General features: G+C 42.3%; 1 protein-coding gene across 2 annotated transcripts in view; it reads right to left on the reverse strand.

Annotated features, from left to right (window-relative positions):
* RNF43 (ring finger protein 43) overlaps positions 1-25419 on the reverse strand; it is a 39126-nt gene extending 13707 nt beyond the window's left edge. Inside the window, exon 1 of one of the 2 annotated variants that reach the window (XM_072138034.1) lies at positions 24717-25419. In XM_072138034.1, coding sequence (XP_071994135.1) covers positions 24717-24944 — 228 coding nt within the window. In that variant the 5' untranslated portion in view covers positions 24945-25419. The remainder of the gene's footprint in view (positions 1-24716) is intronic. The other variant, XM_072138033.1, reaches the window with a different exon arrangement.
* Positions 25420-27612: the final 2193 nt, after the last annotated feature.

Below are 27612 nucleotides of genomic sequence, written 5' to 3' on the forward strand. Positions count from 1 at the left end.
TCCAGTAATGTTTGTTGATAACCTATCCTTGTCGGGTGTTCGTCATCCGCCTCCCCCCCCCCCACACACACACACTGCATAGCTGTCAGGTGCTAGGTGAGGGAAACCACTGCTATACCAATATTGATGATCGCCAGTGATGGCGAACCTTTTAGAGACCGAGTGCCCAAACTACAACCAAGTCCCACTTATTTATCACAAAGTGCCAACACAGAAATTTAATTTGTGATTTATACTCCCTGTTCTATCACAGCCTTCATTCATATCAGCACCCTGAGGACAACAATTAAGCAGAAGCTAGAAGAAATTTGGAGGATCATTGAAGCTTCCCTCCAGGGTCCCATAAACAGGAAGAATTGTCAGGGCCGGAGCAGGAGCTACATAATGGTAATCCAGATCTGTTCACACCATCCAACTCCTCCAGTAGTCCCAGGTAGCTCTGTGCACAGCAAGTCCTGAGCTGTTTGGGACTGTAGGTAGATTCCTGGAGTCCTCTCTGGTGATGACCTGGGTGCCCACAGAAAGGGCTCCGAGTGCCACCTCTGGCACCCGTGCCATAGGTTCGCCACCACTGATCTAAAGTATAGGCCACTTAAAACACAGTCTGTTTTAAGGCAGGCACACGTTGCAAGTTTGTCGGAATAAAACATGCTTATTTACAACCAGCTTCAAAGCAGACTTTTTTTTTTGATCACCTATACTTTGGACAGGTCATCAACATGGCCTTAGCTAAAGGAAGAACATAAAAAGACATCCTGACCATGCCAAAAAACCTCTGCAACTGAAAAGTTGGTAGGGGCTACTTATACATGAATGTTTTACAGAGCCCTTTCCCTGGTATGGGACCTTCAATTATGCTCCATGTTTAGCATTAAGATCTCTAAAGAAAAGATTGGTCTCATGCAAACCCATCCTTATCTTAGCATTGTGATAAGGTGGGAAGGATATTGGGGATTGAATGTGGTTACACCTGAAACCATCAGCTCCTATATGGGGATTGGGGAGGGGCGGGGGCTAGGAACTGAGGGATACAAATTTTGTAATTTTGTTTAACCCTTAGCCCAATACCAACAATTTTATAATGAATGCGAAGTTTATTGCACAATGATTTAAAAAAAAAGAAAAAAGCCACTTGATTATAAATGAATAAGTTGGAGGGATGTGTGTGTGACAGGGCAGGGGCTGAGATTTTGCAGTGACCTGCCTCCCGCTCTCTTTCCATCTTGTATTAACTGTCGGCCCCTTTAGTGCTGTTTGAACTCTTTGCAGAGCAGAGTTAACGATTGCAGGCAGTGTGTGTCTTGGCTGCGAGCCGAAATTCTTACACACCCGTGGCACATTCTCACAGAAGCCAACATGCTGATAAAAGGAGTGAGCAGGGGCAGCCGCAGAAAAAAGCAAAGGGAGGATTCTTCACCCTGTAAACATGTGCTCAGCTAGGCTTCTAATATCTTACTTCTTCTACAACTACTACAAGCATAAAAGATACAATCGCGCCAACACAACAGTCAAAGAGGTAACACCAAGATCTGGACTATAAAAATCTAATTTTCGGGGGGTTGGTTCCTTCTGCAAGTTATCTGTTTGTTCATCTGCAAGAAGTTGGTAATGGCACAGCTCATGTTTTTGTGTCCCCGCCGACTTGAATGGACATGTGTAGAATGAAAAAAATACATTAGATTGTGGAGGATTTTTCTTTTTTTTACACTGGTTATACGATGAGGATAAGTGAATACCCTCATTAACTACATTGACAAGGACAGAGATAGCAAAATAAAGTAAATTATTATGATTTTCTGAATTTTTTACCCTGAAACATACATTGTTAATATTCCCAAAGGTAAAATTGACTCAAAGGATAACTGGCAAGAGTTATAGAGTGGAGACACTACCCCTAGCTCATCCTCATTATCCAGTGTCTGGAGCCTGTCAATTTCTTACATCTGCTCTGAATTTCACTGAAATAACTATTCTCGCAACATGCCTGAAAAGGTTCTCCAACCTGGTGTAGTTTTGTCTGCCAGCACAGCCGCCCGATGGATATGTCATGAGGGCCAAGCCTCACGGAGCGCTAGCATATGTTAAATCGCCCCCATAAACTTTGGCTTCTTTGGAGAACTACTGTATCCTAATCAAAGTTATTGATATGTGAATGGTATCAGTCCAACACTTGGACTTTGCACCCATAATTTGGACCGAGCCAGAAGAGGGACTAGAGATTTGCAGCCGATATTCAAGTAAAGTAATTGAGTTATCTCAGAGCGGACGTACTTGATAATGGTCAGGCTTGAGCTAAACTACCTCTACATGAGGATTCTGGCTTCAGCGTCTTCAGACCTGCTGATAGAGCGGTTGTGAAAACTAAGACAACCCTCATCCCTATCGCCAGACACACACAATCATTTTTCTAAATACAAATGGACTAAAACTTATGTAAGTTGTAAAACTAGTTAAAGTAATTACAGATAAGCGCATCAAATGAAATGAAATGTAATGTGACACAAATTTCATTAAAAAATTTGATATGATTCAGCATGAATCTGAATTTCCCGATGATTTGTGGTGACGAACCTCATGCCAAAATTGGGAGGCTCTCAAAAAGTAACTGCCCTACTGGTGCTGTGCCGCAGTGGAGAACCAGAGCTACAGTTCACAGTTCTTGTACTTCAGTCTGTGAACAAGAGGACCCAGTCATCCAAGGCGAGACTGGGAGGTTATTAAATCCCTATATGACCTCCTGGAGCAATTTGCGGCATTGTCTAGCGCCTGACTTGGTCGTGACAGAATTTCTGCTAAGGCTATGAGGCTCTTAAAAAGTACCTGCCTCCCGGAACCTTAACTTGGAGCATGGTCTTGGAAAGAGAAATGATGCGATTCCAGGGCTCCCTGGTGAGACTGGGACGTCGTGGAAACCCATACTCCTAGAGCCCTTTCAGGCATGGCCTAGTGCTTTCCCCCACTCTAGGTATTAAAAATGTGACTATATACACATATTATATATATAAAATTAGGAAAGTGAAGAGTCAACAGTGTTCACAAAGGCAATTCATGTGACAGGCTACTCTTAGTTTTTGCATTTCCCTGGCTAATATTCCAAATATCTGCCTTTTGGGGGAGCGGAGTACCTGCAGTGGTCTTCAGGAATACTTGGTTCACAGGCCGCTGCCTCATAAATCAGTAATGTGGTTCCTAGGTGCAAGTTTAACAATGCCTGTTATATAGTATTAATTACGATCCGTTCCGTTTAATAAATGCCTGTTCTAAACGTGTGATCTTATGTAACTACTCCCACACATGGAAAATGGAGGCAAAGTAATCTGATGTTCCATACTTCATGGCTTTTGAAGGCTTTGCTGTAGCATATGAAACTTGAAAGAAAAAAAAAAAAAAGGCTCCACTTTGTATGGCTACATGAGCTCTGGCATTGTGTAATGGGGATCCAAGCCGAGTCAGGTTTACTTCTTTGAAAACGGTGCCAAGCAAGCAAACACAAATTAGCTCCACCAGTCTGTTCTCACTTCAGTAATTTTCCCAGTGTACAGTTATGAGGATCCAGAATAATCCTCGACTAAAAGTGCGTTTAACCATTAATATTCAGAGGAATATTTCTCATAGTCTTGCAATGAACTGTATTCAAATAGTGAACACACACAAAAATTAAAGGACATCTACCACCAGGACGAAAGATTGAAAACCAAGCACACCGACATACTGGTGTGACCAGGACGAAAGATTGAAAACCAAGCACACCGACATACTGGTGTGTGCCCCCTCTGGCAGGATCCACTCTTCTTTTAGCTTCTTATAGCCTTTTAAGAATAAAAGGCTTTACAAATTATGCAAATGAGCCTAAGGGGCTCCAGGCTCCATTTACACTCCATTTAATTACCAAGAAAGAAAATTGCCCTAGAAACTTTCATTAAGTTCATGAATGTTTGTATTAAATACATGAATGGCAGACACTACCTGACGTGGCTTATTTTCTTATAAGAACAACAGGATTTTACATATTGAAATCCAACATGCCTGACCCTTCTTTTTCACATCATCTGCCACGGTAGGAATGTAACAAGCCCCCGTAGACATTCAATGGCCCTGCTAATATTAGTGGGTTGGAACAATGTTTGTCTAATGTTATGGCCACTTTTATCCCAAGAGCAGTAGAAGACATTTTGGTTAGATTAGGGGAGTCTCTTTATCAAAGGATTAAAAAAAAAAAAAAAACTAATTTAGCCATGTTGTGCCTCTTCATGTAGATTTGTGAACAGAGTAAAAGCACACAGAATTCCTCCGTGGCTACATATCCCAACATGCCTTCCCACATGTCTGCATGGATCTAGTAGCTACAACGCAGCTCCAGCATTTCTTCACCTTGGAGTACAGTTCAATGAACAAAGTCCTGCAGGTCTCTACTATGAAGTAAGGAATTATCTCAAGTCTCCCTCTCGTTCCCCCAACCCACACGCTCCCTTTTATCATTCCTGCCAGCAGCTGCACGTAGCATGGTTATAAAACTATTTCTTTTGTTCCACTTGTAATAAAAAAAAAAAAAAGTTGTTCCCAGGGCGTGTTTTGAAGGCAAAATGAGCGGTGCCTCTGAAGTATATTATCCTTCCATTATAGCAGGAGAGTGATAATGCAGAGAAAGGTCATGTCCTGCCTCGCAGCTTCTAAGTGTTCCTATTTATTAACAGTTCCTCACGCTGAAGTGAGGGAGAAAACAGACTGACGGATAAAAACATCTCCATGACGTTTCCTACCGTGTTATATTCAGACACCAGAACAGCTGAGCTTTGGACGTATTAAAAGACAAAGCAGATGAAGCTGAAATTTATAAGAAAAACAAACTAATTTTTTTCTGACAGGACCATTGTCAAGAGGAATTCTAGAAGAACTTTTTAAGAATAAACATCATAAAAGCAAACCAAAAAAAAATGAAATTCCACTCTCTTTTAGGCTTCATCAGCTTCTTATTTCTAATCCAGTTGAAATCATGTGACCATAAAACTTTTTTTTTTGTTTTGAATTTATTTGGTAGATAACAGAACAGTTTTTACATTTTTGTTAGCTTTCCTAGAATTTTTGTAAAATCTATATAAAAAAAGTGAGGCTAGAAATACCTTTTCACGAAAAGAACTATTCAAAGCCAAACCCACTGTCCTGCTGTGATCAGATATGAACCCACCACATAAAATCATTCAGAATTTAAGAAATTCTGACTCATCCTTATGTTATACCTCTGGGACCCTTGTGAAAAAAGTCTCACCAGCACTAACGGACAGTGGAATAAAAAACTTCTTTATATAGGCATATAAAAATCTGTAGTGCATACAAAACAGGCAGCCCTTAAACTGACGCATTTCGACTAAACAGTTTTAATCATAGTATGGGGAAGGCAGACGGTTTTCTTTATGTGCAATTTTTGGTACCTGCTTTGGGGTGGAGATCTGTGCACACTCCATGGACTTCCTGTCTAGGACCCTTGTGGTCCCCAATAAATTTAAGGAAATCACCACCAGATTTAGGTATGTTAAATTAAACATTTTACCCCTTGGTCAGTGTCTGGTCTTGTTTTAAAATTCTTTTGCCCTTGTTTTCTATATGAGCCAGAGGGGCTCTGAGGGGCGTTACCAGAGCTCCTGTGGGCTGTGTCATCTGCTAATGTTGTATACTTCTGTGTGACCTTACTTCCCACCTCCTTCCTCTCACCCAGACATCCGGTGATGTCACCCGGTTTTCTGCAATTCCACAACATTCACAGTGCACAGCCAAAATTGCCAAGGGCTGGCTGTGCATGGTGCAGAGACCACTGCACATGCTCAGGAATAGCGGGGAGCAGGAGTGTGGGGATTGTTATATGCCCGGTGACGTCAGGCTGGGAAGGAGGAAGAGGTGGGCAGTAAGCGTGCATAGAGATGTGCATAATAAACAGACAATGGAGCCCGTAAGGGGCTCTTGTAACGCCTCCCATGCTCCTCAGGCAATTTGCATATTATCTAAAGCCTTTTTTCTTTTTTTGAGAAAATAAGACAAGACCAGATGCTGACTGAGGAGGAACGTGACTGTGTTTGGTTTACAATACCTGAATGTGGTGGTAGATTTCCTTTGAAATTTCTTGGAAACAAACCCGCCTAGTCCAAAGCGGCTTAACCTTTGTGAGAAGAAATAAAAACTGCACAGCCAAAGGATCATACAGATAGAAACCTTTAGATGTGTCTGGTTCTCAGAAAAAACCCTCAACAGTCATAGATAGAAGCATCCAATGCCATCTCTTGACATTTACAGAAGGTCCTATAGTACGGGAAGAAGACTATCAATGTGTCCGACTGTTTACTCTTCTACAAGAATATTACATACGTGGAACGTTATTGGTTTTAATGTACATATACAACAACTCAAGTCACTAAAGGAAATGACACCTCTATTGCCCCAGTTCTCCTGACCATACAACCCAGGTTGTAAGTCAACTTTCCTATGACAGCTGCGATAAGGCTATCAGCTCAGTCTTTCATGAAAAGGCAAGGGGCATAAAAAGATTACCTATTAGCTGACACAGAAAACTACAGAGCACTCCAAAGTAACGCTCCGAGACAAAGGAACCATTGTGGCTACAGAACTTACAACTATTTATGGCCCGATTATCAAAAGAAGAACATATTCTGTCCAGTGATTTGATTTTTACAACTGGAGTGTTATTGTACACACATCTAAGAAGATTACGGGGAGAACTGTACTTCAGAATTCTGGCGCCAAAAATTCAATATACAGTAAAGGGTGTTGGGCTGATTAAAAACAGTTAGTTAATATAGTCCAAATATACAACAGATTTATGAAATAGGATTTTAAATGTTAATATTATTGCGTGCTAATAGTAGGTTGGTGTTGAAATTGGAGTCGCATTAGAGAAGCATTATACTCATTGAACATGATGCGAAGATCGATCGGGGATAAAAACGTGCAGTGTGGTAAAACTTTCCAATGCTTGAGTTGTACTTGTGAACATATCTTACATCCATATTGTCAGATAGGCGGGTGAGGATGCCTGCTCCAGCTCAGGACCACCCATCTGACAGAACAGAGACACATTAGCATATTGGATGTGTCAAATAAAGGATGCAAAGAGTTTAGGTTGAACAAGTTGAAACGTCCTCTTTAAAAGGGAATCTGCCTAAAGTTTTGACCAGCAATTAAATCCTACTACTGTTATTACTACTGGATGTTAGTAGCAGCAGGACTATGAATATAGATTTATATACTAGGATTAAGCATCTGCAACTGCATTGGGGGCATGTCCTCACACTGCACTGCTGTTCTCTTACCTGTCTACACTGAACTGATCCGCTGCCCCTTTCCTATACATGACGACTGTAGTAACCAACCAGTATTCAGATGTCACTTACAAGAAAGGGAAGGTGCAATAGAGCACCTCTATGCAGAGAGCTCAGAGCACAGCAGTGCACTTGGAAAATACTCCTGGAATATAAATGTTATATTATTTATTTATTAATTATTATACTTTTATTAAGGAGACCCCTTAGTAATTCTGACCTATTAATTTACAATGCTCTGTAAAGTCTTTTAAAATGAAGCTCTACGGCACATTACTCTGCATAGTTATAGGAGATACACTGTGTACAGTGTAATCCGCAGGAGGAAACAGCTGTGCAGGGCTCTAGTGCAGCTGTTCTGGGTCACCTGCATGACAAAAAACAAGAAAGCGGATCCCTTGAATTGTTCTCATCACTGGTGCCATAAATCAGCAATGGCTGAATCCCGAGTTCATGTCTAGTTCTGGTTATGCCCTGAGTGATGAAGTTGTGACCCATTACGTTCCCCCTTCTCTCTATTGCCAAAGTCTGTGTTCTGTGAGGAGGCTACAGGTCCAAAATAGCCCAAGAAGACTAGCAACAAGTGTCCCCATTTCTATATGCAGAGAACACGTTTTACATTCACAACTAGCTTTGGTTAGGAAAACCATTTTTGCTGCTTTCTGCCCTTCATTGACCCTTATTAGCACTGAACCGAAACACAATTTCATGGATTTTACGCCTTCCAGTCATTAAACTGCAGGCAGCACTGGGAGACCAAGAGTTAATATTCTGGGTGCAGCACCACCCTCTTCCGCCCCCTTTATAACATAGGGTTCTGTACAATATAAATCATCAGAGGACGGTGTAAAACAAGTCCGTATCAATTACAGGTTATTTGATTCGCAGGAAACAGAGCTATGAATTAGAGGAGATGCCTTTCTCCAGTATCAAAGGCTACAAGAGGCCCTGAAATATTTGTCCAGACTTTGAAAGCATGATTAATCCAATTACTACAGCAGGGTAAAGGGATCCACCACCCCAAAACAAACAGCACAGTCTTCTAAGTCTTAGGACATATACATATTGTAGACTATCTATTCATTCTCAGGCTGCTCCATCCGTTTGGAAGTTAAATGTGGTAAATATGTGGTAAATGAAGTGAGTGCTTTTGGGGTGTTAGCAGAGCACCTCTAGGCTCGGATCCCGCCACTTTATAAACATCTGCTTATTGACCGCTTTATGAGATTCCCCCCTCAAGGACGTCACAGTTGGCACACAAATTGCACATGTGTAGAAGATGTTGCCCATCGATGCCTGCGCTTCTCCCGTGCACCTAGCCAAGATGACCTCCACTTAGTGAGATGTGAAGGGGTTCATGGATGTTGTACCTAAAGCCACTTCCAGGTGTACCAGAGGTTGGGTTGCAATGGCGCACAGGAGAGACACAGGCACCTACACTTTGCACTAATGTGCAAGATGAAGGAACAGAGAGTGACATCACTGAAGGAGGAATCATTAGTGAAGCGGGGAGGCTGCAGGGAGCGATTGGGAGGTTCTCGTTTAAAGAGGACCTTTCTCCACCTCTCACACGTGGAGATGAACATACCATTCTACAGGAGCTGCTAAACAAATTCATCAGCACTTTTTCTTTGTAGAGCCCACATTTACTGAGATATCAGTCACAATATCTGATGATTATAATCCTCTTCACTGTCAGAGAGGAGGTGCTGGGAGGGGCATGGGTTATGATAATCTTCTCTGAGCAGTAGGAGATTATCGTTAACATGGGCCCCTACCTCTGCTCCAGCTCCTCCTCTCCGACACTGGAGAGGATTATAATGGTCACATATCTTTACGGATATCTCATTAAATATGGAGGCTAGAAAGAAGAAACAAATCTCTGTAGCAGCCCCTACAGAATGGCATGCTCATCTCCACATGTGTGACGATGGAGCAGTTGTTCATGGATAGAAAAATATGTCTGCAATATGTATATCAAGACCACAAGACCGTGCTTTTGTTTTGGGTTGGTGGAAATGAACGGCAGATTCCCTTTAAGTCACATTTCCTTACACTTGGTCGAGATATAGTTTGAGTCATTTGCAGTAATTTTCTCCACGAAGAAAAATCCATAATTCGGACTCTAAACTTGAAAAGTGACCGTGAGCAAACTAATAACAGCAATAACTAATATTTCGATAGAAGTGTCTGCTATCATTCCCATTGATGTAACAATACGAGGCTGTTCAGCAGGACAATCTGCACTTATACACGAGAGATCTATCATGTGCCTGGTCATTCACTAGCTACATGATGACTAGTTGCTATGGATTTACACATGTGAAATGTTAGTAATAATCTCTTGCTGTGAAGGAATTGGATATGCTATGCAGGCATTTTCTCCAGCGAGATCAAAGACCTGCCTGGGTTTCCTGCCATGACCCAGGTTTAGTATTTACAGTTATTGGTTGTAAAACTTAATGACATTGTGAAAGGAGTGAGTAATAGAAATAGAAGAGTGGAAGAAATGGGGTGCAAATTATACCACTTCTGTATGCCCTACGCTAACAGATGGGATGTAGGGTCTGTTAAAATATCAACCGTGGGCACTTATTATAAAGTATTGAATTTATTACACCCACGTGCCAACCATACTAAAAAAGGACAACATACACATGAGTTTCACCGAAAACCATATAGAAAGTATAGTAGTATAAAAAGTAGATAACAACATTTCCTAAAAAACTTCTTTAACAAAATATTGATTTGATGTAAACGAGTCCACCAATGGCTTCCATCTTTAGCGGAGTACCTGAATGCCGATTACAAACAAGTTGCCTACTAATATTAATCTCTCGACGTGTAGTGACATTTTTATTTACTTTACTCTGGGTTTTATAAGATTCTTGTGTTCTGCCCTTACTTTAACCCCGCTCATGCTCCATGTGTACAATGCAGCTGTGTCAGAGCGGGCCTTCTATTTAATAGTTACAGAATTGTAGAAGCGAGAATAATCAACCATGTTATGTTACAGCATTCTGCAAGCCGTACAATGTTCCCCCAAGTCTCCTACTAAAGCTACTAAACTAATTACTGTAAAAAGCACCAGAAAAAAAAGGTGCAATTTCATTTACTTCTAAGAGATCAGATTTCCCATTTGTAGTAATTATTAAAATATTTTATAGGTTAAACTTAAAACCTGTTTATATACTCATATTACCCATAAGCCAACACAACACTGAAGGATCTTTAACAATTACAATTTATGAGTATGGACAACTGGGCGTCGCCATTCTCCTTGTCCAAAGGGTGTGTCCCTATTCATATGGGCAGCACTGATGTCAGGACAATGTCAGACTGTGCAGGGACACAGCAACTCGTGAGACCTTAAAGAGGTATTCCCATAAAGCGGTGCAGAATTATCAATAAATGTATATTTGTCAATTACCTCCTATTACACATACATTACAAAAAAAAAAAGAAAAAAAAAAAGTGACCAACCGTTTAAAGATGATTTCCCCATATCACCTATTTATGACATATCCTAACTGTGGGCACTGAGGTACGCTGACCCCTTCTTGCTGCGGAGGTTAAACAACTCTCCATACAACTCCATGGGAATGCAGACAATAGCCGAGACGCCGCACAGCTCTATGCAGAGGTGCCGTACAGACCTCAGTGCCTGCGATAGGTTCAGGTCCCTAAGGTAGGACCTGCATTTGTCATCTATTTATGACATATACTGTGGATATGTCATTAAAGAGCTCCTTGGGAAAAACGTGTTATGTAATGTATACGGGAACTTCAGCGCAGATTATATGCTAAATTCAGAAAAAGTGGAGTTGACCACAGACCACATGGGAAATGTATGCAACGCCACTGGTGCTTGACATTGGAAGCCGCCCAACCAAATGTCTCAAACTGATCATTATTATTCTAATTATTCTAAGCATAGGCGACCAATTTTTAAAAAACAGACAATCCCTTTAATCAGCCCGATTTTGGTGCTATTCCCATAAATAAGCAATCAGGCCATAAGGAGAAACCCTGAAATTCCATGCTCAAATACAAAGTAACACATAGCCCCCATTGTCTTGGTGATACGTCGGCCTGTTTACAGCCACAATAATACACAAACTGTCACATGAATACATCATTTATAAAAGGTTTATAAATTAAAGAATTAAAAGTATCCACACCTTGACAAAACCGAAGGTAATTATTATATTACCATATATATGCTGTGCAAATGAGCACTAAATATTGTTCCCAACACGTGGGGCGTGGTGACCTTCTCTAAGGTGAAATACTCAGCCGCTCTGTGACTGTGCGAGTATCACAAGCTGCCAGGAGAAGGGGAAGTAATATGCTCCACTGCCTAAAGCTTTGCTTTACTACTAGGTCCTGACATACACTGTATACATAGATCCCTAAAAGTTATGCCCTAGATGTATACACGCTGTGTCAGCAAGGAGAGACAAATCATATATATTTTGTAGGGATCAGTGTGAAGAAAGCTCCGACCTTCATTGCACATCAGCATTTCCAGCCACATTTAAAAACAGTCCAAATGACATCATAGAATAGTCTGAATCATAATGATTTATGGGGCAGTGTTTCTGAAACCAGGGTCAGTGGATGATCATTTACTTGTCATTGCCCAGGATCACTGTCTGCAGCTTAACCACTGTATAACTGGAAGCAGAATGCAAACAGATTGTCCTGTGTCCATTGTACCCATTATTTTCTACATTAGAAATCATGGCAATAACAGACATTCACATGGCATCACCTTGGTTCAATGTAGTATAAAACTGAGACCCCTTGGGACCACTAGAGAAATTAGTTTGAAAATCACATCTCCGTGGAGATCTAGGTGTTCCTATATTTTTGTTTACATGCCGGGACTACTATTTCCATAAAGACTTGCATAGCAGGCTGTGTGTAGTAAGCTCCTCCTCCCCTTCATCTCTTGCAGTGTAGTCCAGTCAATAAAGGAGACACTTTTCCCTACAACCTAATCATTCTATGTATGGTTTACCAGCTCAATTACCTGCTCTCTAACATGGCCACCAAATCCAACTATAGTACAACACTTTTTTCCTCACATCACATCCATCCCCTGTGTGGCTTCCCAGCCAGTTCACCCTGCCTGTGGCAGAACAGTATCACTAAAGTACTCCGCTTTGGAGTACAGTTTCCAGCCAACAACTGTTTATCTCTGTACCTCATCTGTAAACCAAGATCATAGTGCCACTGATAAATATCACTTAATCTACCCGTTTTTAAATTGAACCATGTAAGAAAAGCTTTTCATGAATGTTATTCATCATGTGGGCAGGCAGGGGGCAGAGCTCACCTGCCTCTTGTACCGGGTCACCCCTACACACACTGTAATGTCGGTAGTCAGTTCAAGAAGGAGCTGTCTGATTGTTCTGACACCAATTTTGGGTTTTGTTCAAAAAACCTCTTTAAAGGGAACCTGTCAAAAGGGACCTAATTTTCACAGAAGACAGATTGTAAAAGCCCATGACATCTGCAGTGCAAAAATGCCTCTCTGCATTTTCTAAGCATTTGCATTTCAATATAATTGTGTACACAGAGGGTGGACCAATTCACTGAATCAGAGAAAAGAAGGAGAGAACCAAAGTGCGCGACAGTGGTATAAAAGACTTATGTGGTGCTCACCTTGCAGCTACCTTGTAGCCTAGCATGTAGTATATTGATGTGATGCGCTGCCTGTGGGTCCACGAGGATTAGGCGTCCAATGTTCTATCCCGCGGCCGAAACAGGTGAGTGGCAAGGCTGAAGAATCCACATCAACGCCGCGTCATCACTTAGAAGGCTCTTTATTGTTATTATTGGTAAATATAATATATAATTTATGATTTTGTGTTAGAACTTACTCTTGCATCCTGACAAAATCCTGATGCAGTCACAGGGGCTGGACTTTGGTTTGGATGCATTTCAAAAAACAACATGCGACTTGTCTGAGCTGCAGGCTGCCTCCATCTTTGTGCTCCTGGCTGTGACCTCTGAGAAGGAGCAAGAGGTGGAGCTGTATAGGAGCACACAGGTGGGGGCTAAGATCTGAGGAGTGAGTAACAGAGACAAGGAATATGTTTTTTTAAATGCATGCAAACCAAAGTCCAACCCCTGTGGCTACCCCAGGATTTTGTCAGGGTGCAGGGTAAGTTATAATGCAAAATGCTTAGAAATGGTGGAAAGGCAGATTTGCACTGCAGGTGTAATAAGCTTCTGCAACCTGTCTTTAGTGAAAATTAGGTCCCTGGGGACAGGTTCCCGTTAAACGTACAATTTGATTTGATGCTTTATGAAGCAAATAAAACAGATATAACATTATGATAATGAAGTTCTGTCGCTTCTATGGCTGGTTCAGTGCTTCTCCTAACACATGAGTTTTTTTACTGCAGCAGGGGATGATGTATTTCCTGTGTTGTGCGTGAAGGCGGAATAATCAATTGCTATACCATCCCCCAGCTACTGTGTATGTGTGATCCAGCACAGGTTGAGTAGTCATGTCTTGACTAACCCCCTTTTGTAATTACAAGCTCCGTGTCTAATGTGTTTATTGAGGCAGCCAGCCTGACCCAGCTTTCCCAAATGTTATAATTGTTTTTTCAGCAAAACTGCTCAGCTCAAGGATTAACCGTTCGTTTTGTTCACTAGAAGAATCTCCTCTCCAAGGTCAGTACACAAGTACTCATTTGGGCGGTGCCATAGTGGTTCGAAAAACTAGAAAACTGTTGGCCAAACAACTACCAGTCAGGGTTGCTGTACAAGTAATAATCATTTTCTATTTGCAATGACTGGCAAAAATCATTCTGAAAATCTCATGGAAACTTTCCTTGAATGCAGCCGGCTTGGGCTGCGCAAGGACTGTCAGTGCGCATTCGTGAGATTTCCAGACTGCCGGCTGACGTCACAGACAGTCTGATCGATTGGAAGGCGGGACCCGGCTATGTTAGGAGGAATGGGGGCGTGAATATATCATCCCTGAAGTGAGGAGGTGCTCAGGTGACGCAAGCCTGAGCACCTCCGGCTCATTAGCATATTTTATAAAACTCTTTTAGAGAAAATCTGCATGTCCCAAGATTTTAAAAAATAAGATCAGACAGAAAACATCTTGGAGATTTGCAATTGTGACACATGATCTCTCCATTCAAGAGTTGAGTTTTTTGGTTGCTTTTATCCCACCATCTGACCATACTGGTTATCCTGTCTGTTTTCCCCACGAAACAGAAGTAGAATTAATATTTTCCTATTGATGTGGAAAATCCTGCTGACCGCAGCTGCTACACACACACACCGCAGAATAGACATTTTGATATTTTTTGCAGATTTTTCATAATTTGAAGATCCAAAGGAAACAAAAGTTAAGCATTTTAGGGGAATCCATAATCAAGGAATACATTACTTAGGGGTATCTGTATTTCACATCCCCCCAAATGACTGATCTCCTTGCTTCTAAGAGGACTGGGCAAAGGGTTTGGTTAAAAGCCATCCACAACAAAATATGCAACTAGATTGAAATAACTCAACATATGGCGGGATCAAAATCTACTGGATTAGCATATTTTTTTAAGCAAACTTTTTCAGTAACAGAAGCAAAATATTAATATTCTCCACTGAAATGCTAATGGCAATAAACACAAGGGTTGTGAGATCACGTTGCTGGATGATTACAGAGCACATTCACTCACTGCACATCATGTGTCTGGGGTCATTTCCACAGATGTCCTACAAATGGCACAGCTCTTCTGTTACCAGAGGAAACGTCAATTTCACAGTTCTCTAAGGAAAACTTTGACAATTTAAATGATATTTTACTAATATTAATAAACTGCAGTGAAAGTAAAGTCCTTGAATATAGGCCGTCCCTTCTATTCATGGAAATCTACCATCAAAGTCAAGCATGGATAAACCAGGCACCGTGAATGTGGTAATCTACTTATATTACTTATCCATGGCGTACGAATGAGCCTGAAGGGCTCTGCTGGGCAGTTTTCAAAAGCCCTCAGTGCTGTAGACTCACAGGCTGTTACAATAAGCACACACACATACATACACACATACATATATACTGTGATGGTTCCATGTGTTCATCTTTTTATTCCGATGTAGCCGTTTTATGGCATAGGTGGACATGTTTAAATCTATATATATCTATATATAATCTTATATCTACGTGGTGTAGTAGGTTACTGCATGAGCACTTCTTACTATGAGGCAGAGCTCCAGTGCTCTGTGTCTTCCCTGCCTTGCTCTGCACTATATTATGTGCCCTGATTGAGCCGCTTGTGCACCAAGCCCCCAATGCTCTGACCTTACTGCCCTTAGCTCAAGTCGCAACCTGGAAGTACGACCCACTTCAGGAGAAGCGGAGAGGATTTTGCAGTTAGGGCTGATAGATATATGAGGCTATATCTCAGGATATGAAAACACCTGCAGCATGATATAGGTATTGTTGGAATTGTCAAAAGCTCTCTCCAGCTCTGCTAAAACTATTTTTTTGTCAAGTAACTTTACAAAACCTCCTTCTACATACATACATACGTGTTACTCATATGTGCATTGAAGTACCGTAAACACCCAGTTTGTGTATTAAAATGCAAAGAAAGTCTATATAATATTTTTTTAGTCTAAGTGTCATTTTCTGTAGTGAAGTAGTGTCACGTATAGAAATGGTGGAAACACATGGATTTACTACCAGAACATTAACATAAGCGTTGTTCTTCATTTCCACATACTTTTGCTGCTTCTGTGTTTTGTGACAAGTCCTTAAAATGTCGGAACAAATGTCGGCTTTGCTTTGATGTTGTGACCTGTCTTCCTAGAAGATACTTTGTAATTATCTCTATGCTAGAGGGTATATAGGAGACGTTGTTGTAACATTGGGTGGAATAACCCAAAACCATGGTTAGTTGTTCCTATAAATAGATATCATGAAGGGGGCCCAACATGGTTTCAATTTAACACACATAGAAGGCAATGACATCTCCTACACCTTTTGACTCATTCTGAAGTTTATTACAATTGCACTATTCCTGCACATGCATCATACTACTTTATGGGTGTTTGTATAGCTAGGTTTAAGAAAATCTGAACAAACAGCTTTTTAATAATTCGTGGAAATATTGTGCAAGGTCCCCATTCCACCCAAATACATTACCAAGGTAACACCCTTATTACAAATATGATTCACATTAAAATAGGCCATATAGTGCAGAACATTTTTTTTTTAAATTCTAGATAGGGAATTCTGGAGAGTGGCGGCCATGGTAACGTTTCTTATGTCTGCAGCATTGCATAAACCAAGAGCACAAAGAGCAAATCATTGATTAGAGTGAACCATGTGTAATGTTTAATTGCCCCTGTGGAGGCGCTGCAGGAAAAGGAAGAGCGCATTTACGGCCAGTCTTCCCCACAAATCATAACTGGTTTACTATACATAATAGGTATCGCTGCATCAGTAACAACTGACATGTTGCTCTACTTGTCTAGTGCAGTGAACAGCGTAAAAATAAAAATCTAAAATAAATAAATTGCTGTAAGATTCACAAATTGGTTATTAAAGGGATTGTCCACTTATACCAGGGCAAGAACAAGATCCTAATAGGGTGACCCATATTATACGTACCCTGTTTAAGTTGGCTCCTGGCATCAAGCAGCAACCAGACACATGAGCCCCGAGCAGCAGGACCCAAGACTCCCTGTAGATGGTACAGTGTACCCTCCACCCACTAATATGGGAGTGAATATGATGGAGGGGCAGACAGTAATAGCCCCCTATGTGGCAAACACCAAATTAACTTGGCAAGTATAATATAGGTGATCCTATTAGGTTCTTATCCTTTAAAGCTTGGCATAAGTGGAAAACCTGTTATTGCACGGGACATGCGACAAGGGGACATTGCAATAAATGGTCTAAAATAGTATGCTCTCTTAGGGGTTAAACAAGATCAATTCCAAAAAGTCAAAAGTATGTTAACCAAGTAGCCAAAATGAATAAGGAAACATATTCAACTAGCAAGAGTTAGCTACTTACATTTATACAACTCCAATACAGAGATGACCCCAAACACCCATTCCGTTAACCATTTATAGACTTCTTGTCTATGACCCATTTATTGTGGGAGTGGACGATTCTAAAAATTGAAGCAGCATGAGTGACATCCATGAGCAATGCATTAAACAGATGAGAAGAGGCATCTATAAGATACAACTTAGAGTTTATAAGTTTCCTATATACTGGATGGGATGGTGAAAAAAGCAAATGGACATGGAATGCAATTCATATTAATGTAAAGCCCCAGAAGAGGTCAGGCAGAAGGCAAGACTAGGGATGAATACAGCAAGCCATAAATAAATCTGCATAAAAATACATACAGTCAACGTTAAAGACCTCAGATCATCTATGTCCATACACCAATCATATGACCAGACTACACTGCACATCACTCACAAAGACCCCATTGTCTTGCTGGGTGTTTTTGTGTTTGGGAAATGAGTATTATCTACTTGTATTGACCTTTATGTCTTCCAATTCTCAGATGACCACAAAATAAACAAAAAAATTCTAAAAGGACCAAAAAAGTAGAAATGAAGGATTTAGAAGGCTAAAAGGTCCGAAAATAAGAGGTCAAGGCACTCTGTAAAAAGGGTTATACCCATCATGGAGAGCCCTGATGATGTAGCATTCTGAGATCTTTCTATAAATATAACCGCCAACAGCACACAACAGTGAAAATCGGATGTGCTGTACCAAACGCAATACTTATTAATGGATCGGTGCCCTTGGGCATTATTTTAACAAACTGTGCGACCGAATAGAGTATGTCCTTGTCAGAACAGATTACTAAAACTATAGTTTATGAGGATCCATGAAAAACGAACGCCAGATTGATGTAAATCAGCCGTGAAAACTAGAGTTTGATGTCCGATTTTGGCCATTGTTTGTTTGCACGTAGCATTTTAGGACTTTTTTTATGATCTTCCTTATTGGGAACCCAACACCCCCCCCCCCCCCCACACACACACACACACCCCAGTCAGCTTTTTGAAGTCCGATGCTTTTTAGAGAAGGGGCCAAGATACAATACCAACTTTGACCACTATACAACATACGGCAGAGGGCAGAGTATGAGGAGGCCACAGCACTCATCCAAACACTGCAATCTCTTCTAACAGCTTATCAGTAGGGATGGTGGGCGTCAGGCACCCACGTATCTAACATTAATCCCCTACTCTAAGGAAATCCTACAACACTCCTTTATATTCAGTTTCCGACTACATGACCTTCTATATTTTGTCATATCCAGTATAGTTCTGAGTAGGGTATTCAACTTTTGAAATAACACGAGAACTATAGAGAAAGTAACACATGTCCTTACAAAGTTCCCTTTATTTGGTATACACTTAAAAATCACATAAAAAAATTGTCTGCCTGAAATAACAGCTTGCTGAGTGAACAGATCTGTTTTCCTTGGCATTGGCGCTGATCGGAAGCCTTGAGTTGGATAATGAGAAGTTCCTCGCTTCTTGTATGTTGTAACATTAATGACATAATAAAAAGCGTTGCATTTCAATAACAGAGCCATCTCTCTCTTCCTCACAACCCACCTGCTCCCTCTCCCACAGCCAAGTCCTCGCACCGAGCAGAAATATTCACCCGCTGCCAGGAACAATCCCAGCGTGCGCGCTACACAAGGTTTACAAGTAATTACGGTGCCCACAAAACCTCATCACGTGGAAAATTCGGATGGAATCTGACAAATGCAATGTCTCTTTTCTGGAAGGTGCGTTCCTTGTATGATGTTAAGCAATTATCTACTACACGACTGATAAGCCCAACGCAATTCATCGATTCGTCTCTAAGGCCTTGTTCATACCTCGGTTATAAAAGGCTGCAGTGGCCATGAACAGCATCCGAGAAAACACTGCAGCCCTGATTACTTAGCTTTATTAAACAATATTCCTCAATGCATTTTTCTTATTTAGACTACCTGCACATGAACAAAGAATCCAAAGTTCATCTTTACGGTCCATGTTTCATCAGTACGCAGTCCGCTGCTAAACCGTACATCCGTAAATATATCGACTGATTTTGCAGATTTGCAAAAAAATCCCTGTAAGGCTGGCAAATAATGTAACATAGTTGTGTTATCTAGAAACCCATCCGCCATCCATGTTTTTCACATTCCCACCTTCGATGGATAGGTCCATGCCTGTTTTGTTGGACCAGCATAAAATGCCGACAAATGACGTCACTAGCTTGTCTCAATTTAAGGGTCACATTGTGTTACCTATGAACCTATTTGTACCTCCCATACAAATACAGACATGGATGACACCTAGTCCATGTAGACTTGCTCTGGACATATTTCATAGAGTGAAATCTGCTGCAAAACATAAAATCTGCTGCAACATAAAAGACATCCTACAAGATTGGAAACGTTTGCCAACTCTACTTCGCTGTAGAGAATTATTAAAAGTGTCAGAGAGGAAAACCGTTCTAGTCAACAGAAAAAACATCCAGTCGTTTGATGGCACAAATAAAATCGTTTATGTTCACCACAGCATTCAGCAGGTTTTCTTTCACATTTCAGCTATGCATAAGGGATGTGTAACAGAAAGCCCATTACATCCTACAGGGAAAGAAAGATAAACGGAAGAACTTCGGTATCATTTTTGGTTTCGGTTTCCAATATGTTCACCTTAAACTGAGAATCTAACTCATCCCTCCTTGGTGTCACATAACTTAAATTATAAGGTCATGGTTCATGTAATCCCAGCCCCTAAATCATCGTGTGAACAGAACTATACACAACCCCTGGCACAATCCTGCATAGTGGTTGGCATATACACTTTGGTTTTGAACTTTATAAAATGTGTTATACATAAAAGGGTTACCATACAAATATTTGGTGTACAAAGTGCTGTTGGCAGATGTCGAGCCATTTTCATTCCTAGTGACAAAAAAGAAGCTACGACATATTTCCTTTTAGGGATTGTGAACATTATAAAGGGGTTTTCTACTTGGGGCACCCCTCTATGAGCCAGAACCAAGAACTATTTTGGCAAACTCATACTAACCTAATGGATGACTCCCCCCCCTCCCCCCCCCCACATTGCTGCTGCAAGGTGTATATGTGGTATGCCACAAACTATACTAATAGGAACAAATGTTTTCTGGGGGTTGCATGAGTGGGACCTGAGAAAAATAGTTTGTAAAATAGTTTGAGTAGTAACAAGTTTGCAGGTTATCTCCAACTGCCAAGACCCCAACCGCTCACGAGAAGGTTGTCCCCAGCAAGCCAGAAAATAGGGGTCCTGTCCTCCATTTAACAGCATGGGATTGTCGGAGATTGCTGATCACAGCGCCCTCATAGAAGTGCTTGGTAATTGCCGCGGCTCCCATACATTTGAATGGAGCAGCAATACATGTGCAACCTACCCCACCACCCATAGAATCAGAACCCGGATTCACTGAACTGATGAGAATCCTGTTCTCGTGATCAGTGGAGGTCCCAGAAGTCGGACCTACACCGATTCCCCCACAGGTACAGCTTCTTTAAGTCAATTACCAGGCACTTGAATAAGTTTAATAGGGAGAAAGAAGTTGACTTTCATGTAAACATGCCTTTTTAATGCCATTCTTTCCAATGGTGGTGGTCATGTCTCCATACAGAGCTGTCACTATGAATAAATTTTTATCAATAATATAGTAATATTTTTCCCGTGAAGCGGTATACGAATATATTTTATGGCACTGGCATTGCCCCAGAGATGGAATATAAACATGAGATAAAGTCAGCATCACATCCTAAAGTTATACGTGAAAATATAGAATCAGCAAACTGGAACAAAGAGGCACTTGTATGGCACGATAAAGCTGGCATTCAGTGGGCAATTTTATTTAGTAATCTGTATAATCAGTTATTCTGTGCCTCATTATAGGAATGATAGGATTACAGGGGGTTCTGCTGCTTATTACAGAGCGCTGGAGAGGTCATGTGTATGGGATCCTAAGGAAACTATACTTACTGCATGTAAATGTACAGTATTGTTCTGACAGTGGCAGGAAACGTCTTTAAAGATGATGCCCATACCTGCCTAGACACACACAAAATCTCCCTCCAAAAACATTCAGACGTTCTGATTTCGGATATATCACAGATCGGTAAAATAAGAGACGAAAAATGGTCAGCGAGACAAATTCCTCTTTCGTCAAGACACTTTTATGGATGTGTCTCCAAGACTTTTACCAAGACTAACCAAGTAACTTGTTTTTCCTTCATTAGCCATAAATAATTAACCATGAATGTGCATGAGAGCAGGTCATTTCCTGGAGCCAAGTAGCCATTGCCTCCTAAAACAATACCTGCTGGCGCCCAATTCATAGGGGTAAGATATGAATGATCTAAAGACTTGTGAAAGGTCAGTAACCTGTCAAACCTACAGCTGACCAGATAGGCGATTATTAACTATTCTGGATTAACGGGTAATTACCATCTATTAATTTGGAAGACATGAGGGTGTGATCACACATTGCAGTTAAAACTGCATCATGAATCAGTTTTGAGGTGGTTTTAGGTGCAGTTGAAAAACATTTTTTTAACACGTTTCCCCTTCAAAATCAAATTCACCCGTTCAGTTCTTGTCTTTCATCTGTTCAATTAATAAAACTGCACCTAAAACCACCTCAAAGCTTATTGCAATACAGTTAACTGCAACCTGTGTGGCTGCACCCTCATAAAGCTTGAGGCCATGGGGCACATATAACGGAATTATTGTAGAATATCCGCAGCAATTAGCGATCCTGGCGTAAACAAAAACCTGCAAGATAAAGTGGTTTGGTCCACAGTTTCCAACCATAATTTACCGTCAAAGGAGAAGTTATGGGTTTCTATGCAGCATGTGGATTGGATATGTAAAACCCCATTGCACACGAGTAAGTTTGATCCGAGGATCTCGCTCAATGAACTTGCACGATTTGTATGTGCAAACTGCTTGCACGTTTATATAAGAACATATCTGCACATAAAGGGGTGTTCTGGTGTATAGTTGGACCGTGCGCCACATTTATCATGCAGAGTCCGACAGAATTGTATTGCACAACCTATGTTAAAGGTGCACCAAAACAAAGGTTGGTGCGCTCTGTCAGAGCAGCGCAAAGGGTGCCGGATTCTTGAAGAACGTGCGCCAGAATTCATGAATCTGTCGCACCCTGCAAACTCCACAATGCAGTTTGTACTGTTTTTGAGAAATGTCGGCCACTGAGTCCAATTAAGTAATTCAAGGTTTCTTTCATGGTAACCCTACAAGTGCACCGAGCGAGATTCTCAGATCATTACTTGCCCGCGGGCAATGGCTAAAAACGCATCCATTGTGCTGCCGTGGTTTAGCCGCAGTAATTTTGTCTCAAAAGTCCTGACCTTTAAAGGTATTCCAGCAAGAGACGTGCATTACCCAAATCACCAGAGGTGATGCTCACTTAAAAAAGATCACACACCTCCAATCAAACCGCTCCCATCTGTGGTTTTACATTTGGGGGCCAGTAAAGGGATCAGTGGGGCCCAGTAGTCTATAGGTGAGAATCATGGGATCACTACAAATGCCTGAACCCATCACCCCTCCTAATGTATAGAAGACATGTAAAAATAGGGAAAAAAAAATCCTAGACGTTTAATCTCTTAATTTGCTTCCAAACAACTAGATATTGTTTCTGGAGAGAGAAAGCTTGAAGCAAATACGCCTAGAAATTTGCTGCTGGTGCTTTGGGTTACTATAACACGCCAGCACCTTGCATCACGACATGTAAACTAAAACCGGGAGCGGATCCAAAATATCCATGAGGCACAAATCTTTCCACTAAAGTAGCTTCCGCTCCTGATTTTGGCTAAGAAATATTGATACAAAATACTGTCCATGCGATGCAGGTGGCCTAAGGTTTTTGTTCACGTGACTGGGACACTTGGCGGCTATGGAAAACGTAAAGTCGATTTGCATCCGTTTGGAATAAGGCTTTTTTCTGTCCATGAAGAAAACGGATGATTTTTTTAAAATGAACAGTCGGATTATGGTGGAAACTTAAAAGAGACTTAACCCAACTTTGAGATCTGCCTGTAGTAGCCCAATCCTGCAGCAATGATGTGCTGACTGTGTACAGGTAACCTAATTGGCTGCGGCAGTGACCTGAACACACACATCCCATCTGGTGGAAGGGACCAGGTACAGGAAGAGGACACATCACATACGATAACTATATACAATTTAGTATGTACTGGAGGTTAACACTGGACACTAGGCTCATACATCCAACCTGAAAACTTTTATGTGTTGCTTCTGAAGACTGGATAAAACGGCAGCTTTCCCTCCTAAGTAAAAATGGACGTATTTATGGGTTCAAAATGAAGAATTCCCAATTACAAACACTTAAAATCTGAGCTGCCTTTAGGCACAAATGTCACAAGTTTGTCCCAACCAAATGAAGCCTCATAAGATTGTGTTACCTATAAACTGATCCGCAAATACGGACGGCACAAGAATGACACCTGTGCACCATCCGTATTTTTCACATGCCCTTAAGACTTCTATGGGAAGGCTGAGCCACATACACGGACATAATAGGAGCTGCTACAAGTCTTCTGCAGCCTCCACTATGAAAATCACATTCATGTAAACGGAGTCTGTGTCATCCGCAAAAAAAAACAATGGAAAGCACTCGGACAAAAACAACATTTGTGGACATGAAGTCTGTACCCAAAATCTTGGACAGGAGTCAGCAACATGTGGCGCTCCAGGTGTTGTGAAACTACAACTCCCACTTGCTAGGTAGTTCTCATACAAGTCAATGTAGCACGCTGGGAGTTGTAGTTCTACAATAGCCGAATGCCAGAGGATGCTGAGCCCTAAGCCATGACAATCGTCTAATGAAGTTTGTTTTTGCTTTTTAAAACAGAGATCCTAGTAGGAAGCATATGACTTGCGTCAACTAGACGAGAATTTTAATTTTTTTTGACGTGCAATACGTACAAAGTGTCAGCGCCACGTTCTGAGGTCGCACAGATTATTGGGGGTCAAATCAAAAGTCTAGAGACACATAAAGCGTATAGCAATGTGCGAGGAACGTGCCCCAGGAGGCGGCTTATTATCAGTCGCTGTGTGAAGGTTATTAATAACCAAGTCCTTATCTCCCCATCACAAAAAAACGTAGCGACAAACGCAATGGGAACGATAATTATAATGTCTTAGGCGCCAAACCCATCGGGTGAGATCAAAGGAAACTTTATGGGTTCTTAGAAAATTTGAACTAGATGATATAATGAATAAAGTTAATGCAGCATGTGCCCCATGCTGGGTGCCCCTGGTGATAACACTCACCTGGAACAGGGTGCCCCCGGCCGGCCGCACCTCGGCCACCTTGGCGAATACCCCGTGCACGGTGAAGTTGCGGCTCTCCATCCCGGCAGGGAAGACCCTGAGCAGCGCTTTCTGCATGTGATCCGCCTGACTGAGCGCCTCGCCCGCCTGTACAGTGACCACAAGCAGCAGCCAGAGGGATGCCAGCTGCGGCCGGGCTCTAGTCATACTGCAGCCAGCAGCAGGCATCCATAGCCAGTCCCGTGCCAGCAGTGCCAGCCGCTACCCCCAGGGCAGGGGCCCCCCATCCATGGCCTGGGCTGTCACGTAATCCTGCGCACTAGCCGCTCACAGCACAGCCGTCACTTCCATTCATTGAGGCTCCTCGTCTCCTAGTGGCACCAGGGCGGCGCAGCCCCGGGCATGTCCAGCATCCTGCCAGGTAGATGAGGCCGTGCGTGCAGCCGGGCAGTGCCCCCTCCTCAGGCCCCGGCACCCTCCTCTCTCATCCCCGCAGCAGCGCAGCAGTGTGAGGAGCCGGCTCCTGCCGCCCGCTCTGCAGCTTGTGTGCCCCGGCTCCGAGCAGTGAGTGCGGCCGCTTCCCAGGACACTGAGCCTCCCCGGGGCCGGAGCTGCTGTGCTCCTACCTGCTGACACAAAGTGAGGGTGGAGCAGCTGCAGGCGATCCCCTCCCCTCCCCCAGCGCTGGAGAATGTGGTTCTGCTGGCTCCCAGACTCCCTCTGCAGCCGGGACGGCACATGGCAGCTCCTGCCTCCTCTCTGCCTGCTCCCTGCATGGGGCTCTGCACAGCACGGAGCAGCCTGCATCCAGGACACACACTGCGGGGGCACAGCCTGTACTCATACCATCCACCTATAGACATAGAGGAGTATAACCTACAGACATAAACTGCGGGGGCACAGGCTGTACTCATACCATCCACCTATAGACATAGAGGAGTATAACCTACAGACATACAGTGCAGGGGCACAGCCTGTACTCATACCATCCACCTATAGACATAGAGGAGTATAACCTACAGACATACAGTGCAGGGGCACAGCCTGTACTCATACCATCCACCTATAGACATAGAGGAGTATAACCTACAGACATACAGTGCAGGGGCACAGCCTGTACTCATACCATCCACCTATAGATATAGAGGAATATAACATACAGACATACACTGCAGGGGCACAGCCTGTACTCATACCATCCACCTATAGACATAGAGGAGTATAACCTACAGACATACAGTGCAGGGGCACAGCCTGTACTCATACCATCCACCTATAGACATAGAGGAGTATAACCTACAGACACACACTACAGGGGCACAGCCTGTACTCATACCATCCACCTATAGACATAGAGGAGTATAACCTACAGACATACAGTGCAGGGGCACAGCCTGTACTCATACCATCCACCTATAGACATAGAGGAGTATAACCTACAGACACACACTACAGGGGCACAGCCTGTACTCATACCATCCACCTATAGACATAGAGGAGTATAACCTATATACATACACTACAGGGGCACAGCCTGTACTCATACCTTCCACCTATAGACATAGAGGAGTATAACCTACAGACATACACTACAGGGGCACAGCCTGTACTCATACCATCCACCTATAGACATAGAGGAATATAACATACAGACATACACTACAGGGGCACAGCCTGTACTCATACCATCCACCTATAGACATAGAGGAGTATAACCTACAGACATACACTACAGGGGCACAGCCTGTACTCATACCATCCACCTATAGACATAGAGGAATATAACATACAGACATACACTACAGGGGCACAGCCTGTATTCATACCATCCACCTATAGACATAGAGGAGTATAACCTACAGACATACACTACAGGGGCACAGCCTGTACTCATACCATCCACCTATAGATATAGAGGAGTATAACCTACAGACATACACTGCGGGGGCACAGCCTGTACTCATACCATCCACCTATAGATATAGAGGAGTATAACATGCAGACATATACTACAGGGGCACAGCCTGTACTCATACCATCCACCTATAGACATAGAGGAGTATAACCTATATACATACACTACAGGGGCACAGCCTGTACTCATACCATCCACCTATAGACATAGAGGAGTATAACCTACAGACATACACTACAGGGGCACAGCCTGTATTCATACCATCCACCTATAGACATAGAGGAGTATAACCTACAGACATACACTACAGGGGCACAGCCTGTACTCATACCATCCTCCTATAGACATAGAGGAGTATAACCTACAGACATACACTACAGGGGCACAGCCTGTACTCATACCATCCACCTATAGACATAGAGGAGTATAACCTACAGACATACACTACAGGGGCACAGCCTGTACTCATACCATCCACCTATAGACATAGAGGAGTATAACATACAGACATACACTACAGGGGCACAGCCTGTACTCATACCATACACCTATAGACATAGAGGAGTATAACCTACAGACACACACTGCGGGGGCACAGCCTGTACTCATACCATCCACCTATAGACATAGAGGAGTATAACCTACAGACATACACTGCAGGGGCACAGCCTGTACTCATACCATCCACCTATAGATATAGAGGAGTATAACCTATATACATACACTACAGGGGCACAGCCTGTACTCATACCATCCACCTATAGACATAGAGGAGTATAACCTACAGACACACACTGCAGGGGCACAGCCTGTATTCATACCATCCACCTATAGATATAGAGGAGTATAACCTATATACATACACTACAGGGGCACAGCCTGTACTCATACCATCCACCTATAGACATAGAGGAGTATAACCTACAGACATACACTACAGGGGCACAGCCTGTACTCATACCATCCACCTATAGATATAGA

The sequence above is a fragment of the Engystomops pustulosus genome, chromosome 2 (genome assembly GCF_040894005.1).
Source record: "Engystomops pustulosus chromosome 2, aEngPut4.maternal, whole genome shotgun sequence".
Lineage (NCBI taxonomy): Eukaryota > Metazoa > Chordata > Amphibia > Anura > Leptodactylidae > Engystomops > Engystomops pustulosus.